The 19,679-nt window shown below is 33.3% G+C and overlaps 1 protein-coding gene across 8 annotated transcripts in view; it reads right to left on the bottom strand.

Annotated features, from left to right (window-relative positions):
- RIMS2 (regulating synaptic membrane exocytosis 2) overlaps window positions 1-19,679 on the bottom strand; it is a 590,231-nt gene that overhangs the window by 265,448 nt on the left and 305,104 nt on the right. For 5 of the 8 annotated variants that reach the window (XM_060115828.1, XM_060115819.1, XM_060115822.1 and 2 more), the window contains 6 exons: window positions 15,910-16,118; window positions 14,313-14,432; window positions 11,850-11,949; window positions 10,802-10,925; window positions 9,417-9,463; window positions 5,779-5,891 (listed from right to left, as the gene is read on the bottom strand). In XM_060115828.1, coding sequence (XP_059971811.1) covers window positions 5,779-5,891; window positions 9,417-9,463; window positions 10,802-10,925; window positions 11,850-11,949; window positions 14,313-14,432; window positions 15,910-16,118 — 713 coding nt within the window. Of the gene's footprint in view, window positions 1-5,778; window positions 5,892-9,416; window positions 9,464-10,801; window positions 10,926-11,849; window positions 11,950-14,312; window positions 14,433-15,909; window positions 16,119-16,237; window positions 16,306-19,679 lie in introns of all 8 variants that reach the window. The other 3 variants (XM_060115826.1, XM_060115823.1, XM_060115821.1) reach the window with 1 other exon arrangement.

The raw sequence follows: 19,679 nt of genomic DNA, 5'->3' as shown, positions 1-19,679 counted from the left end.
ATTTTTAAATGTAATCAACATAACAGGAATTAAGACTGAACGTAAAATAACAGATTCGGGCTAATATATTCTGAAAGAATGAGTGTAAACATAATACAAAGTCAACATATTTCAGGTTTCACCCTTGAACACACAACATAGAAAAAAATCATAGTCCAAGATGAAGTCAGATGAAAATACATTATAGAATTATTAGTGAAAAGTCATCTGTAGAAGTAATGTTTCCAAAGGGACATACATGTAACTTTCCAAAGGGATAATATGGCTAATAAAAGTCTAAAAAACATTAGCCAAGTTGGCTTTAGCATTTCTTAAAAGAATAAACACAGAAAGATAAAGAGTGTGCTGGAACACACTGGAATAATTAGTTGATTCATACTTTAAGAATCTATAACAGGCTCTAGTATTTAAACATCATTTTCAGACATTTATTGTGTACCACCTGAGATAACACTGTTTAGAGCTAATCATACTTATTAATGACAATAATATCACATTTCTTTTTATTTATACAGTTCTTCATATTTTTTTAAACCTTTACTGACAGTTACTGCAAGTTTATTCCCTCTAACAATGCTGGGAGGTAGTTGCTGTTATCTCCAATATGCAGATGTGGAAACAGAGACATTTTAAAAAGACTAGATAGACTTGCTCACACCCAACCAAAAAGTAAGATATTGTAAAGGTAGAAAATAAAACCCTGGGACTTCTCTGGTGGTCCAGTGGTTAAGAATTTGCCTTCCAATGCAGGGGACGCGGGTTTGATCCTTGGTCCGGGAACTAAGATCCCACATGCCACTGGGCAACTAAGCCCCTGCACTGCAGCTACTGATCCTGCGCGCTCTAGAGCCCACGCGCTGCAACTAGAGAAGCCTGCACATCACAACTAGAGAAGCCCATGCACCGCAACAGAGCCCGCACACTGCAACAAAGACCCAGCACAGCCAAAATTTTTTTAAAAAGAAAGAAAATAAAGCTCAGTTCTGACTAAATCATTCTATTTCAAATTCTTAGAATAAAATCAGATTTCTTTTTTTTTTTCATCTTCTAACTTATTTTGTTTTCATTTTGAAACAGTTTCCAAAGATACCACAATCATCTGAATGTTGTGCCTTTATTAAGGCATGTTAACAGTTAAAAGAGGAACAAAATCAGATGCAAGTCTCTGTTTGGGAATGGATTTCAGGGCATTTAATCTTTATTCTTTCACCAAGATTCCATCCCATTCCTCGCATTTCTCATGGATGTCTCTCTTGTTTAATTAACAGCTGTAAATAGTTAAAAGGCTTCAGACTTTTCCACTGCTACTAGGAGGACTGTTGTCGAATTCAACGATCATCAGACAGACCCTGAAGATAGTTTAAGACATAAATCTAAAACCCAAAAGAAAGCAAACCTTAAAAGCAGACTATCATTCAATCATGAGTCATCTTTCTCTGCAAAAACCAAGACGGTCTCAAGTCTAAGATGTCTTCCTTTTTGTGTGGAGACATTTCCAAAGGAAGAAAGGAATGTTTAGATATGGAGTGTTACTGATATCTGTCTGTATAACCCTAGATGGATAATTCTCTAGCCAATGGGTAAGGGATATATGAAATTCATAGAGATTAACTAGGCATGCTGAAGAAAAGGACAAACAAGTCACTCAATTTAGAAAAAGATCTTATTTTTCTTGCCTTCTCACCTTTCCTACCTGTTTTAGACCAAAAATATCAAGGTAATGAAAGGTTTTTGCCAGTAAATATTACTTTATAACTAAAAGATTTACTTTGAAAGAAATAGTACTTTGAAAGAAAGTAATCCTTTAAGGTAAACATTTTTGCATCTTCTAAAATGACCTTAAATGAGCGACTCACAGATTTTTTGAAATCAATTGTCTAAAATCTATGCCAGTTTAAACCTAACCTTCACCCGTAAGCTTATACATTAAACTTGGCTACGTAAACACAATTTGTTTTTTCAGCTTATTTTAAATTGAGGTGACGCTAAAATAACACGCAATTAACCATTTTAAAGTGTACAATTCAGTGGCATTTAGTGCATCCACAATGCTGTGTCACCACCACCTCCCTCTTGTTTCAAAACTTTTTTATCATAGCAGAAGAATATCCTGTACCTATTAAGTAATCAGTCACTCCCCATTTCCCCATTGCCCCAATTTCTGGCAACTACTAAGCTGCTTTCTATCTCTTCAGATTCTAGATATTTCATAAAGAAATGGTGAAGTATTATGTATCTCACTGCAATTTGTAATTAATATTAATTCATTTATTTTAAGCATGAAATATCTGATAATATCTATAACAATTCAGCCTCACACAAATGAAGAATTTGAATTTGTACACCCCAATTTATTTTGTATTTTTAATGTCCTTCCTAGTTTATACAGCACTACTAACTTCAGGGCATTCCTTTTATGCAATGCTTCTAAAATAACAAGGTTGTAACAATGACATATAAAAGATAAAAGCTCAAAGAAAAACCTTTCATTTACAGAAAGTTTTAAAAAGACTATCGAGTTTCTAAGTAGATATAAAGGACACATGCCTATTCTTCAGTGACTTATTCCCTTTAAATGGGAATATAAAATGGATATGTACAATATTTACAAGCTCATCACTAAAAGTGGAGTCAGAAAAATATTAAAACCATGTAACTTAGGGAAACATTTCAACCATAAGTCAGCCATAGACCCTGAAGTAAAATAAAATATGTTTGTCAATAAGAATTAATGTGTTCCTATAGAAAGAAAGAATTCTGAGCCATTCCTCACTTTGAAAATAGTTAAAGGCTATATCTTATTTTAGCACCCTATCAAAAAATTAGTCAAAGGCTGTAAATTAATTTTAAAATATTGAGAGAATTACAAAAGTAATCCTCCAAACAAGAAAACTGCTAAATTATGTTAGAACACAAATTTTAAAAAGAATCAAAATAAGGGAGTGCTGACACTGAAAGGCTAATATACAGTCCAGGTGTCATAAACCTGAACTCATACTAATTTTCTCACCAAATACATTAATGGCACTTTCATAGTTATGCCCTAGAATAATAACAAGTAGCAGCACAATTCAAGCATGGAAAAGAAATAAATGGAATAATTTTTTTAAGTCATCAACAGCCTTGTGCATGAAAATTTAAATAACAATTTGCATTATATGTATATTATATATTTGAGAAAATATCAGTCCGTGAACTGACATAAATATATTAGGAATGTCGGCTCACATAATATACAAATTATCTTTGTTGTCAGGCATTAGTAACGTCATGATTTTGTAAGTAAGCTAAATGGGCCCAGGTAAAATCTCACCAAAAGCAAAAATACCCAAAGGTAGAATAGAAGGATAAAGGAATCATAATGTTGCCTTGTGACTTCCTACAAGTTTCCTCAAAGGATGATATTTGTGGACAAATATTTTCTCAACCTCTACAACATTAGAGCAAACCAAAATTGTCTCCAGTTGGCAGAAATGGGGTTAAATATAAAGGAAAATACTATATCCAAAAGGGTATCTTGCTTATGTCTTGCTGCATGCAAAAAATGAACATAAAATTAAGTTTCATGAAGGTAAAATCCATGGCTATCTGTTCACTGTTGTATTCTCAGCTACTAGGATTATGACTGACCTGGGGTTAGATCTTAAAATACATTACTTGAATTGATAATTGTAGCTTAATTTGGTAAAAATATTTTGGAGAAAAATTTTGGTAAAAGATTTCAAGAATCTTAAAACTTTTTTTTCTTCTATATTGTTACATCTGGAAAAGTTATCCTGACAAAGGAATTTTGTCCTAACAAAATATGCAAGATTTATATTCAAGGATTTCCATGGTATCATTATTTAAAATACTATAAATTAGAAAAAAGCAAGATATCCTATAATAGCAAATTAAGTTAAAATGGAGTATTAGATATCTATTAAAATCATTTTAGGAGGAATTTTTAAAGAAAAATGTTTAAAGGAAAAGTACACAATATATTACTAGTGAAAAAGCAAGTTTCAAAATAGTATACACAGATTTATTACAGTTTTGTTTAAAACTTTATATGTATGTTTATGTTTTAGTGGCAAGATTACAGGTGATTTTTATTTTTTATTTATTTATCTGTGCTTTCTAGATTTACCAAAACAAATATGCATTATATTTATAAACATTATCTTGCTGGAACATACTCCTTCTGAGTCATAAAAATTGATAAAATGGTACTCATTTTAAATTACAGTTATATGGATTTTAAACCAACATCACTTATAAATACAAATATCACATACTTTTAAGTTTATATTTCCCCCAAATATTTAACAGTCTTACCTTTCTACCATATTCACTTTGAACCATGAGGAAAAGTAGTTGAATTTGAAATCTGTCTAAATGCCTGCACTATCCTCCTCAATCTCCCCTCCTAGTCCAATTTCTAATACAGCCTTGGGATTTCAAAAGAAGCAACAAAGTGGTACTTACTTATTATGGAAGTCTAACTTCTGCTCCCTCATCCACCAACTGAAGCCAATTACACACACATACACACACACACACAGATTTATTTATATACTGGCATCATCAGCCACCCAGAGCATTATTTATAGGTGGAATATTTAAAGGGAGCCACAATTAAAAATAAAGAAGCTAACATTTATTAGCACTTTCTAAAATGGTGGAAGAAAATACACATATATTCGTAACCATAAATGACAACATCTGTGCTGTCAATATATGTAAGAGAATAAGTAAAAGGATGCTACTTATTGTGGAAAATGGAAAAAACACCACTGTCCTCAAATGAAAAAGTTCACTCTGTTTATGAAAGAGAAAGGAAAAGAAAATAATAAAGAGAAGAAATTCATTTTAGTAAGACATTTACAATCTCCTAATGGTATCTCATCTTCTTTCTTACATAGCTTTTCTGTTATTACCACTTTTGTGATCAAAGTAGTCCCAGAACAGATGTGTCTAACGACTTTTACTATGTTAATTCAGCTAATACTTCCTGTATCTCCATTTAATTAATGAAAATTCTTCAGAAAAATTAAACATTTCTCCTTCCTCCAGAAAATAAAAGGAGAAATTTTGTACCTGATTTAACAAAAAGCTAGAAATTCCTCTTAAAATATCAGCCCAAGAATAGTTGAGTTTTTAACTACAACATTAACAATTATCCAAAATTCAATGTCTGAATTTTGAGAATCTAAACAGTTTTTAATACTTATAAAATTTTGTTTAGTAACTCAACAGAATTAGTGTCAATATTAACCTGTTTGTTTCTAAAATATAGCTAGATAAATTTTAATATTTCAAATTTTAGAAATTAATAAAATGTGAGAGCCTGAATTTGCAAAGCTCTTCTAATATGGGTATATGACGGTTAACTGAATTTTTAACTTTTATTATAAAATGTTCAAATTAGGGATCACTTAATATGAAATCTACCTGATATGCTCAGTAATCTATTATATATTTCCCCATTTACTTAGTTGAGCAAAAATCATGACCTTGAATTTTGGAATAATATTACTAAGGTGAAAAAGGTTTTAGATAGCATCACAAATTCTAATTCTCATTAAATTCCAGAAAATCTAACTCTAATAAAGAAAGCACTCTGCTAGATAATTATAATTAAATTTAAATTAATTAAAATTACTAAGAATGAGAAAGTTGATGGTTAAAAGCACAATTATATTCTAAATAGAACTTGGTTTACAAAAAAAATACCATCATATAGTAAAAACACTACTTGATATTCCAAAAAGAGAAATTAATCTAGTGATTACATACTGAAAGTTGTCCAGATAAGAACTGTGGAACATCCCTCAACATGCCAGGACTCATGGGAGACGTAACAGAAATAGAAGGACGATCCATTTTTTGAGATTCAAATGAGCTAGAACCTGAAATGGTAATTATACATAAAGAATAACAACAATGGCTCTTCATTAGTATTTAATAATCTTTACCATGTATCTTTTATTTTTAATGCACACAAAATGCCATTATATACATCATTTTCTTAGCCACAATGTTCCAGATATACTTAGAGGGGTTTTTTAAAGCATAAGTGCAGCTTAGGGGTTCTCTCAAGACCAAGGGTAAACCATTTTCTGTGCCCATTATAGTAGAGACAGACCTCAGAACTTAGTTACTTCATCTGTTGTGGGTACTAAACTCATATCTTACAATAACACACCAGGAAAAATTTAAAATAGAAACTTAGGGAGGAAAAACCAAAACCTAAATCAATAAAGCAACTCAAAGATGGTCTAAACTTGTAATGTTAAAACCATAAATACTAGAATGCTAACTGTGAAAAGTTTTCAGGAAGTGATTTTTAACCATATCTGGAATAATATAATAAATTAGATGGGCAAAAAGGAAGTGAGGGGCTATGAAAAAAAAGATACAGAAGAGCAGAAAAAGCAGAACTTCAATACCCAGAAGTTATATGTACGAATTTATTTGTATGGAGGGGAAGGAATAAATTGGAAAGTGAATAAAAATGGGGCTAATGAGATACTGACAGAATTAAATGCCTGGAATTCTGGGCTACAAATTTTGGCATTAAAAAAATATCCATGCTAAATTTTTATGAGTAAGGTAATAAAAACTGCATTTGAGGAAGATGTCTTTACCATTTTTTAAAGTGTAGACTGAATTGAGTGAGATGGAAAACAGGTAAGAACAAGTGGAATTCAATAAAATAATAACAGGAATGACTAGAAAATGGAATGGAAAGAAAGAATTGAGGCAATATTACAAAATTAGAAAATAAGGACTCAGAAACTAATTAGATATGAGAGATAAACGAAAAGGGGGGGAAAACATGAAGATTTCAAGTCCTGTAACCAGATATGGAGACAAGAAAGTCCCCTATGTTTCTGTCTTGTTCTCTGCACAGGACAGTGCTGATATTCCCTGGGCTGTAGAACACTGGAGAAGTCCTGTGTGTTAGGGAATGGCTGGAGAAGTTAATTTGGAACCTGTCACAGTGACCCTGTGACACCTCAGAGACCTCCGAGGGGAAATGCAAAGCAGGTAACAGGATATGTGGATGGGACCAAATGTTGAGTAGATAATTAGTGTTAGAAATTAAACTGTAAAGTGTCTCCCTAACTGGAGGCCCAAATGGATAAAATTCACTTCTAGAGAGAGTATAGTGTAAAATGAAAGGGGAAACTGCAAGCCTTGGGATCAGAAGTAATGGTGAAACCTTAAATAGTATTTAGAACTGAAAAGAATGCTGCCTTTATACTAAGAAATAAGCCAAGTTTTCTAAATGCTAAGCTTCAAGTAACAGGAAGACACTTAGAACATATTCTTTAAACATCCAGGGATGAAGGGACAATGATAGATCATTTTGATAATGTAAACTTAGGAGTCATATGGCAATTAAAACCATATGAAGAGAAAAATTTACTGAGGAACTAAAAACAGAAGGTTAAGAATTGGGCCTTGGAGAAAGCTATTCTTCAACTTTTAAAGCATAAATAATTGAATCTAATTTGAGAAAGGACCCCTGTCCTTACAGGAACAATTTTGGAAATGTAGCCTAGAGGTTTTTCAAATCGCTATAAGTAAGATAAAGGATTCCACACTGCTCACACAATATCTGAGTGATATAACGTAAGTGAATGAAAATCTTACCTACTTCATAGATTGCTGTGAAAACTAAGTGGGATGGTGTAGGTACAACATCTAGCACAGTTCCAGGCACTTATGATGATAATATTATTATATATAATAATTATTATCATTATGTTAGTACTTATAGTTTTATGTGATCACGATATTATTTTGGATAAAATGATTTAGCAACTAGCCAAAAGTACAAAATCAAATAGGTCATACAATCATATTTTAAAGTTTAGAGCTATGCCATTCTAAAAGGATTTCACCTCTCTGGTAAAGATTTTTTTTTAATGTATACTCATAATTGTAATACAAATGTAAAAAAAAATTACATCTATTTTAACAGTACATTCTCAATTGTTGTGTGTATAGAGAATCCAACCACTTCTCACCACCTTCACTGCACCCACCATGGTCTAAATTACCACAATCTCACCAAATACTGAAACAGTCTTCTCACTGGTGTCTCTGCTCCATTTAATCTATTTTCAACATAGTAGCCTGATTTTAAAACATAAGTTTCTCCTCAAAAACATCCTATGTAGCTCTTGATTTCCCCTAGAGTAAAAGCCAAAGTCTTTACAGTGCCTTATAAAACCTATGCAGTTTGGCTTCCCATTACTTCCCTGTCCTCCTTCCTGCCATTCTTCTCCTTGTTCACTCTTGCAGTCACAACAGCCTTTTTGCTTTTTCTTAAATGCAACGTAATCTTTCCTGCCTTAGAGTTGAACCTCTGGTCCCTGTTCCTGGAGAGCTCTTCCCTCAGATCGCCACTCTTTCAAATCTGGCTCCAATCCTTACTTCTCAATGTCTATCCTGATCAATGTATTTCAAACTGCAACCCTCCTCCTCCTCTCTTCTTTCACAACATGACTTACTCTCAATCAACAAACTTAATTCACTGGAAAAAATTCATTTGCTTAGTATCTGAAATAGTACTCAAACACAAGTAATAAAAAGTGTCTATATACTTAATGTTATTTTAACTTATATGTCTATTGCTCCATTACTACTCTGTTAAATCAGAACTATTACCCCATTTTCTCAAAATATAAATTAGAATATGTAATTATTCACTAGATTGTCCCAAGCATTCCCTTCATTTACTGAGGATTAGTTTACAAAGTAGTAAATTTTAAAATTAGGTGAAATTTGGGGAGGGAGTGAAATTTTGGGGAGTGATGATATGTTCATTATTTTTTATGATGATAATGGATTCACATGTATATCAAAGCTTACTTAACTGTGCACTTTAAATACGTTCAGTTTATAGTAGTATATCTTAATAAGGCTATCTAAAAATACATAGGGCCTCCCTGGTGGCGCAAGTGGTTGAGAGTCCGCCTGCCGATGCAGGGGATACGGGTTCGTGCCCCGGTCTGGGAGGATCCCATATGCCGCGGAGCGGCTGGGCCCGTGAGCCATGGCCGCTGAGCCTGCGCGTCCGGAGCCTGTGCTCCGCAACGGGGGAGGCCACAACAGTGAGAGGCCCGCATACCGCAAAAAAAAATAAATAAATAAATAAAAAATAAATAAATTAAAAAAAATAAAAATACATAGTAGTTAAGACAGCGTGGTCTAAAAAAAATCTTTAAAATATTATAGACTTTAATACTTTTTTCCACAATAACATGAAATAATACTAAATTTTCCATCTTTATATGACTGCATACTTGATAACAACACTATTATATTTCTTACTTTGTATTAATAGATTAAAGACTTCATTTGACCCCTGATGATGAATGATTTTATTAATAACATTTTCTTCTAAAATAAATGAAACTTACTGGACTCCAGTTGTGCGTGTGTGCTATCAGGTATTCTAGGTATATCTCTGAAATGACAGAAAAAGAAAAAAACAAGAAATTGTTTCAACAAATAGTAGCAACTGCTATTTTGATCATTATCAAACTATATTATAACAGGACAATGTAAAATGGACAAAATTGTGTATTATAGCAGCACTATAGAAATAAGGAAAAAAATAAGTCGTAGTACTTTTTGCTAATAAAAGTGTTCTGGGCTAACCCTACTACTTAAAAGGAATTAAAACTCATATGCATTTAGAGCAGATTTGTAAAAATATATACTTTATTTCCTATGTGCTTCACTACACAATTATCCATTCTAAAAAATTTCTATATTCAACAGGGTAAGTTTTATAGATATATTTTAATTATATTCTACTCTTTTACCTGCTGTTGTTCAAATCAGAACATTGAAATTCAAATAAAATATCACCAAAACAAAAGTTAAAATATTCAGATTGTCACTGAAATTTTTTAAATATAATAATTCTACTGAGAAAAATGCAAACATGTTTCTTATTGGACTTAACATAATTACCTTGTAATTGTATTTACACCAAAAGTATGTACATTTTTGTTTGAGATTTGCCAGGAGGGGTATATATTAATGGTTAAGCTCATTCAGAAAACTGTATCAAAAATATTTAAGACATTAAACAAAAATATGATTAGAGCATCCTTTAACACCAAGAAATATATTTGATTAATACCCTAAGCTGATACAGTACAGTTTTACCACATTACAAAACTATGAAAAGACAAAATAAAAAATAGATATAATTTCATGTGACAGATTCATTACTTTTAAAAGGAACATAGTACAAAGGATTATATTTATCTGCAATTTAAAAAGTCAAAGAGTAACTGACATTTGCTTATTTTTCATGTTACCTTAAAGATGTTGTTTTTCTTTAAACAGTTGCCACCATCTAGTAATAGAATGTCCTTAGCCCTCTCTTTTTTATATGAAATCTCCATTTTGGAAAAAAAAAGTAAAATTCATAGAATATAGTTGATTCTCATATGTACAATGTAGAGAACCATAGCTTATGAAACTTCTCTTGAAAGTAATTGTTACTACAGTCCCCTTCCACTAATCCTTTTATCCATTTCCTGAGCAACTAAGATAATAAAAATAATACACCTAAATATCCCTTCTTCTTTTGTAATTAACTGTATATTCTAGCATGATCAATAAAGAGATGTCATGATTTTTGGTGAGGTATTTTTAGTAAAGGAGAAAAAAGCATTGTCCTCAAAATAATTTAGTTTTATAAAGCAATCAGACATTATTGGATTGCACATTACAAATTATTTAATAGTAGTCAACTTTATACATGTATAAAATATTCAAACCAACTCACCCAATAGGCCTTGAAACAACAAGCTCCACTTGTGGTTCAGGTTTGGATTCCAGGATGATGTTATATACTTCTTCAAATGTGGCTCCTTGCAATAGTCTTCCATTCCATTCTAATACTTCATCACCTACAGTGTGTGTCAGTAATGATAATCTTAGAAAGAAAAACTAATCCCATAAAATGCACTCGAAACAAAAGCAGTCTCAAACTGTGATTAATTTTGTAGAACAAAATTCCTTTATGGAATAAGAAACATACTGAGAACAGCTCCAGTGGCATAAAATTTGATGACCAGGATAATTAGTGTATTTCACACAAAAGGACAAGGAAGGGTCAGAGGAAAAGATTACATAAAAGTTGTATCTGTGATTTCTAGAATTTTCTCAATGGTGTCTTGTCCCTGAATAGTTATCTGTTTTTCTTGCAAGAGGAAGCAAGTTGGGAACAACCTATGTCTCCAACTTGGTGACATCACCCTTGTCTCTGTGATTTCTCAATAGAAATTCCAATTCTAGAAACTATTAAGATAAGTTGCCTCTTTGAAAATTTTATAACTCTGTATTCTAGGATTCTCAATATACATGCAGCTGAGCACCTTGTCTAAACTTTTGTAAAAAGCTTAATACTAAGCATCTTACTGAATCCTCTCCAAGGCATTCAAGGATCTCTTCAATAGTATCTATTATCAAAGAGATAAGGAGTGACACATTTCAGGAAATATGTATTTATCCATGAAGTTTATTTCCTAAATTATATTGGAAGTTCTTCAAAAGAAATAGGAAGGGTTATGGGAAACAAATTAGGTTAATCTAATCCTAGATACAGACTAGGAATATCCATCAGCAAAAAAATAAGATCAGTAAATATAAAAATATTTTTATCTAATGTGACTCAAGAACTAGTAGTTACAACTTTTCATTAATGAATAAAGATTAATATAAGTTAAATGAACTTTTTATTTTCAGTGAAGTCACGTCTAAATGAGGATAACTTTTTCATAACTACTTAAGTTTAACAGTTTAAATGTAAATAATCAAAGATTGAAAACTACCTGGTCTAAGATGTCCTACAGTATCAGCTAAACTTCCTTTTTTAACTTTGGTAATAAATGCACAGAGCCGACCTGATTCAGTCATCTTTCCTCCTACAACCTGTTTAAAAGAAGAAAATGTTAAAACAAGCATATTGTTCAAATGAACACAGCTGAAGATTCGAGTAAAAACTAACTAGACAATTGCAGGTTTTGAAACTATAGTTTAATATGCTAAGAATAATTTTTAAATAATATAGTGTTACTAATAGGAACTGAGTACATGTCCCAAGTGTAGACTCTACATATTCCAAATGTTTAACATGTAATAAATTATTTGTTGAAAATGATTCATACCTTAGAAACAACTTAACGATTTATAATTTTTGCCTTTATTACAGAATTCTTACTTTTGTCATTTCTAAAAACTTATTACAGTACTACATAATTATATTAACATTTCTAGTTATAGATGTCAAATGTCATATATTTTGTTACTTATATTATCATATCTTCTAAAAATTTTATTAGTTGGTAATATTTGGGCATATTGATAATGTGCATGATGATCATGATGATGCATTTTTCCTGAGAAAGTTACAAAATATACTTAATCTCATCAGAATTAATGTAAACTTTAGATCATCTGCATCCCAATTTTTCTGCTTTTACATTTCTATTAATACATATCTTTCAGAAAAAGAAAAAAACAAAGGTTAGCAATAATGCTGTGAAGTCATATGTGTAGCTGTAAGACTGGCCTCTTAAAAATTAATGCTCTGATTCTCATTAACTGCCATTCAATCAATATATCAACGTTATAGCAAGTTAAGCAAATAATAGTAACCAACTTCATTGACTAGAATAGTTTTTTTCCTCTTCTAAATTGACTGAATACAGAATTCAAAAATCATGGATTTATCTTATTCCGTGTATTTAGTCCCCAGTTTCAGTGAATTACACTCAGTTGCATTTCAGTTAATATTAACTCATTATGCCTATGTTTGGTTCTGAAAATTATATATATAGATATTATGGGCTGAAATACCTATTAATATTTCTTTTTGTTTGTTTGTTTTTTGTTTTTGTTTTTGTTTTTGCGGTACGCTGGCCTCTCACTGTTGTGGCCTCTCCCGTTGCGGAGCACAGGCTCTGGACGCGCAGGCCCAGCGGCCATGGCTCACGAGCCCAGCCGCTTCGTGGCATGTGGGATCCTCCCGACTGGGGCACGAACCCGTGTCCCCTGCATCGGCAGGCGGACTCACAACCACTGTGCCACCAGGGAAGCCCCCTGTGTTAATATTTTTAAAGTTTCTTGGCTTGATAAACTTTAATAATAATAATTATACTGATTATATTATTATTGAAATCTCAGAGTGCTAGGCACTGTACTAAATGTTTGTATACTGCTTTATTTAGTCTTTTTAGATAATAATTCAGTAAGTATTATTATCTCCATTGTACAGATGAGGAGTCTGAGGCTGAGAGGTTTAGTTGCCTAATGTCATGTAGCTAGTAATGCTATAACTAGAAATCAAGCCAAGACTTTTCAACTTCTATACTACACTGCTCTAACAGTATACTGGGCAGATCTGGATTTAATTCTCACCTTCATCACCATCTTTAAGACCATGGGCAAGTTATGACACCTCTCTAAGCTTATTTCTTATCTGTTGTGAATGTTAATAATATGATAGACATAAAGTGCTCAGATGAGTGCCAACTGCATGGCAACCAGCCAATAAGTGATGCTCAATTTTATTTACAACCAAAGTTTTCAAATATCTCTCACTTACTGGAATCTACACAACTACTTCTGTAGCAATGGCTTAAATCTAAAACATTTACTCTCTTCGCATTTCAGTTTTTAATTCACCTTATAGATGCACAAAAAATAAACAGAGCTTTCTTTGGTGTACTTACCAAATAATTATCTGGTATTTTACAGTAAAATATAAATCAATATTTATATTAAATCTCCTAACATAAGTATTTTTGAGTTTCCAGACTTCAAACAGTATTCTCTCTCTCTCTCTCACACACACACACACAAATACACACAAACGCACGCACATTTTGCTACTCTAATACAAAAATTATATTCCTATGTAATATGTAATACATACATGTATTTCCCAAGTATGTACATTTAATAATTGAACAAAGCTATCATTTTAAAAGAATATAAACACATATATAGACTTAAAGGACAAACTATAGGTAAAATAAATTTGAAGAACTCAAGTATGTAACTCAAGTTCTATTTTCCAAAATTATATAAATAAGTATTATTGTAGAATAATGGCAACTTCTTAAATAATACTTGGAAAATGAAAAGGTTTTGGATAATGAGTGCAAACATTTAGGAATTCTTGAAAATAGAAAAAAACCCCACTAAATTGGTATAGGGTTATTATGTCTTTTGCTTTTCTGATAAATCTATAAATGAGTATAGAGCAACATCTCATATATTTCATCACATACCTTCAAGCCAAGCATTGCTCCTGAATCTCGAGGTACACTTCCATCTTTTAAACGCTTATTTAATAAAATGCGACCAATTAAACGATCTCCATCTTTAGATGGCTGCCACGTCACAGGGTGCTGACATATTGCATCAATAAACACAAAATTAATGTTATTTTATGATAAATGACCCCTTAGTGTGCAATCTCTCTAAATTTCCAACTTCCAAAGTGTTATGATTACACAAACCAGTTTTTATTCAAAACATTGATCAAAAGGGTTTACTAGATTACGTTTATAACCTCATTTTAATAATCTCATGTTTTTTCAAAATCCAGTTACTGCAAAATCTAACAGTGTTCTGACACAATACGGAAGTTCTATAGTTCTACAAAATCTGAGAAATCTTGAAAATACATGCAAACTCTAATTATCTACACACTGAAGATTAAAAATTCACAAGCAGAAAAGAGACTGCAATTCTATGCAATCGAGCTCATTTAAAAATGAGAATTTAATCTTCAAACAATTTTGGAAGACTTTGAAAGACTTTTTACAGTAAAAGTTAAAAGGTCACACTATATTAAAATATGAATTTGAACCTGTGATGAGGGCTTTCTTGAAGTAGGTTTCTAGATTAAAATTATTAAAAATACACAAGCTCCAGTAACTTTCCAAATGAACGTGCATGGGAGAAACAGGCCTAATTCAAAGGTGATGATAGATTATATTTCTCACTTTTTGGAGGGTCCTTGATTCTTTCAGGTCTCTGATCTATTTAGCAAATTAATTTTATTTGATAATTCAATGGTATCCATTGTTAAACAACGTTGAAAATATTAGTAGTTTATCTCAGGGCAGAACCAAGCCTTTTATAAATCATGATACCATTCCATTATGAATTATATATCAAATAACAAAGTAAATGATTTGTGTAATCACAGTTATCTGAAAGTAACATGCACACCTTCATGCAAAATTTAGCAGGCAAAAGACAAGTTCCAGTAAATCACATCTATATGGTAAAAAGATTTCAAAAGTCTCACTATAGTAAAAGCAAAATAATAAATACCAAAGCAGATGGCAATGGTTCTAATACTAATTAATACTACACTAAAATGCTATGACAATAAAACAAAAGAGCAAAATGACAGTGAAAGGGAAAAAAGAAAAACAACTTTTTCTGTGCAAACAGACCCAATCATCTCCCTTTTGCCTGGGATTCAAACTGTTAATAATTTAATTTTCATCCCAAGGAAAATATATGCAAGCAATCAAATAAGCCAATCCAAAAAAATTCTTTATATTTGTGGTATATAATAACATTACAAAGTTCTTTCATGCGACCATAAACAAAACATTCCTTTGTTCCTAATTTTTATTTTCAATTACTTATTTTTTGGTATGCCGTCAAAAAACAAAAACAGCAAAGCAACAAGAAGTATTTTGGTTGGTTAGTTTGTTTTGGTTTTGTTTTTCTTTTCTGCACCTTAAGAAATGCTACATTGACCCTTGAAATGCCCTGTCCTTTTATTATGTTCTGTTTGAATGAGTGACAGAGAGCAAACGAAGACCAAATGAGCAGGTTAAAAGGCAGGCTCCACAATCTCAGTACCTTATCACTATGGCTATGCTCCTCGTTAAGGGTTGTGCTACTACACGTATCTACCCCAGAGTCCTTAATCTGAGGCTCAGACCATTCCAAATCCTCTTCCAAAGAGTGGCCACCAAAGTACATCATTTTCTTTTGTCTCTCAGACCTGGTGTTAGAGTCCGACAGAACTGCCTGCTCACTAGTTTTTCTTTTTCCCTTTTGACTGTCCCCTACAGGTGTGGGATAAAAAAAAAAAAAAATACAAAAAAGAAAACATGCAAAGGTGTAAATCAAAAAGGAAAAGTGAAATGATAACGGAAGTTAAATAGTAAGGCTCCACATGTCTCACCAAAGACATTGGGGATGCCTCACTGCTATGCCAAGACGTATGGTCCAACCAGTTGTAATCCATGTCTCCTGTGAGAGTCAGACAGACAAAAGAGGGAAGTAAAGGAGACGGCGAAAGAAAGGACAGACAAAGACATAATAAACATTTTAAACTGTGTGATCCTCTCCGGTTTCAAGAAATTTGTCTGTAGCACTCACTGTATTTACCAAGAGAAAGCTAAGATTTCAAATGACTAAAATTTATAGAATACAGAATATATAGTTTATGTACGCTAGACGGACCCTACAGGACAAAAGTGCTGTAAGAAGAGAAAAGGCTAATAATAAACAGGAATAGAAATGAAAAAAATTATATATTCTGAAAAAGAAAAAGACTTTCAGCTAGGTCTGTTACTCGTGCTATTTTTTTCATGCTGGCCTATAGACATGAGTTTTTTCTCCAAAGATTAAGGAACATTTAAAAAATTAAACAGTGGTTTGCTAATAACCACTACAATGAAAAGTGAAGTACTTAAAGGTTGTTTCTGGAAGGTAGTATGATATATATAATGCTGAAACCACCTAAAAATATTGAGTGATTAAAAAAAAAGAATTGGTTACACAAAAGATTATATGAAAATGACAAAACAGGTTCACTCAATTTCTATTAGTAGAAATAAACTTTCCTTAAATATCTTGAATTACTTAATATTACTTTGAAACAATTTTTCAAGTTTTTTTTCAGAAATTGCATTCTCCTAAAAAATAAATTTTCTTTAAAAATAATTTTTTCAGACAATTTATGAAATTGGAAACTAAGAATGAATATCCAGGGCTTCCCCGGTGGCGCAGTGGTTAAGAATCCGCCTGCCAATGCAGGGGACACGGGTTCGAGCCCTGGTCCGGGAAGATCCGATATGCTGCAGAGCAACTAAGCCCGTGTGCCACAACTACTGAGCCTGCGTGCCTAGAGCCCATGCTCTGCAACAAGGGAAGCCACCGCCATGAGAAGCCCACGCACCGCAACGAAGAGTAGCCCCTGCTCCCTGCAACTAAAGAAAGGCCACGCACAGCAATGAAGACCCAACACAGCCAAAAATAAAATAAAAAAAGCAAAAAATAAATAAATTAAACAAAAAAAAAAACAGCAAACCATTTAAAAAAAAAAAAAGAATGAATATCCATTTCCCAAACTTATGTGCTCCTTATTTGCCTTACCTTTGAAAAAGAATTTTTTCATCTATATGTGCACATGTCCTTTTAAGCTCTAGTCATACTTTCATTTATTTAAAAATATTTAGTAAACACCTTCCATTTGCTATGCATTGTGCTAAGTCTAGCATAAGGGGTACAACAATGAGACATGCAGCAGAATGGAGATAAATGCAATATACAAATCATCAGTGTCATATAGGAGAGTACAAAACACTGAAAGAGTATAATAACATCTAATTTAGATTTGGGGGTCAGTAAACACCTCTAAAAAAAGTGATGTTTAAGATGAGAACTGAAATATGTGACTTAAAGTACAGGTAAAGATAAAGGCAGATGAAAAGCATAGGAAAGAGCATTTCAGGAAGAAGTAACAAGATGGTACTGTAAAAAGACTGATGGAACACCAATGTGTCTGAACCAAAAAGACTGAGGGAGAATATGGTGCTAAATGAGACTGGGGAGGCAACATAGACCAGTTTAGAGAGGGCTTCTTATACCATCTTAAATAGTATGAATTTCATTCACTGAAGGATTTTAAGCAAGATACATGAACTGATTTACATTTTTAAAAGATGAATCTAAATACTAAAGACAGGTTGGGTTGGAAGACACCATGAGTTAAAAGACTCCTGGTGGTGCAGTGGTTAAGAATCTGCCTGTGAATTCAGGGGACATGGGTTTGAGCCCTGGTCCGGGAAGATCCCACATGTTGCGAGGCAACTAAGCCCCTGCACCACAACTACTGAGCCCGCACACCTAGAGCCCATGCTCTGCGACAAGAGAAGCCACCGCAATGAGAAGCCCATGCACCACAATGAAGAGTAGCCCCCGCTTGCTGCAACTAGAGAAAGCCCGCGCACAGCAACAAAGACCCAATGCAGCCAAAAATAAATAAATAAATCTTTTTTTTTTTTAAGACAGTTGCACTAACTCATGCAACAGGTGATTATGGCTTGAACATAGGTGATGGTAATAGACATGGTAAGAAAGGGAACTGAGAAATGTTTTGGAGGTAGAAATAAGAGTGTTAAGGACAAGCATCAAGGATAACTCCCAGGTTTCTGGCATTAACAACTGAACAGAATTAAAGACCATTTATGAGAGTAAGAAGCACTTTTTATTAGGTAAGGGAGAGAAAACAGTTACTTTATTTCATGGAATCTGTAAGATTCATAGATATTAAAATGATAAAAATATGCATCTTAGAATTTATTAAACATGGTGATTGATTTTGGATATATTATTCCAAATACCTGTAATTCATTCAGGAAATCAATTGGTTAAATTATAATAGAGCTTAGAAGGAAGGTCTGAGCTGAAGACAAAAATTGGCCATTATTAGCATACAGCCATGAGTAACTAGATCACTGAGGAACAGAGAGTAAGGTAAGATATGAAGAAGACCCAGATTGAATTCTAACAGAGTTTGATTTGAGATGAGAGAGACTGAGAGCATGCAGAGATAGAAAAGAAGAAAGGAGGGAGAAAGATGGAGGTCTCCAGACCAAAGAGAAAGAGAGTTTCTTAAACTGGAGGGGAAATCAACTACAGAATGATTTCTACACATCACCTAAGATAAGGAACTGAAAATTATGCATTTGATTTGGCAACATTAATATCAGGAAGGATGTTAGAAAAAGCACTCTGGGTAGAATGATGAAATTAAAATCATACTGAAGTAACTGAAGAGTCAAAGGAAGATGAGGAAGTAGGAAAATTTTGTGTAGATGAATGGTTCACAAAATCCCTAAAATAGCATAATCAATAGCACCTAGGAACTTGTTAGAAATGCAGATTCTTGAGAGATCATCTTCCTCCCCACGGATACACCAGAAATACAGCTACACGTGGAACAACTCCTACAGAACACATACTGAATGCTGGCAGAAGACCCCAGACCTCCCAAAAGGCAAGAAACTCCCCACATACCTGGGTAGGGCAAAGCGGAGAGATCCCTGCACAGAGGATCGGTGCCGAGCGGCATTCACCAGCCCGAGAGGCTTGTCTGCTCGCCCACCGGGGCGGGCGGCCCTGGAAGCTAAGGCTCGGGCTTCGGTCAGAGCGCAGGGAGAGGACTGGGGCCGGCGGCAAGAACTCAGCCTGAAGGGGGCTAATGTGCCATAGCTAGCCGGGAGGGAGTCCGGGAAAACTCTGGAGCTACCGAAGAGGCAAGAGACATTTTCTTCCCTCTTGGTTTCCTGGTGCGCGAGGAGAGGGGATTAAGAGCGCTGCTTAAAGGGGCTCCACAG

Source organism: Mesoplodon densirostris, chromosome 13, assembly GCF_025265405.1.
Source record: "Mesoplodon densirostris isolate mMesDen1 chromosome 13, mMesDen1 primary haplotype, whole genome shotgun sequence".
Lineage (NCBI taxonomy): Eukaryota > Metazoa > Chordata > Mammalia > Artiodactyla > Ziphiidae > Mesoplodon > Mesoplodon densirostris.
The sequence above is the reverse complement of the archived record's forward strand: the minus strand, read 5'-3'. Positions and strand labels throughout refer to the sequence as shown.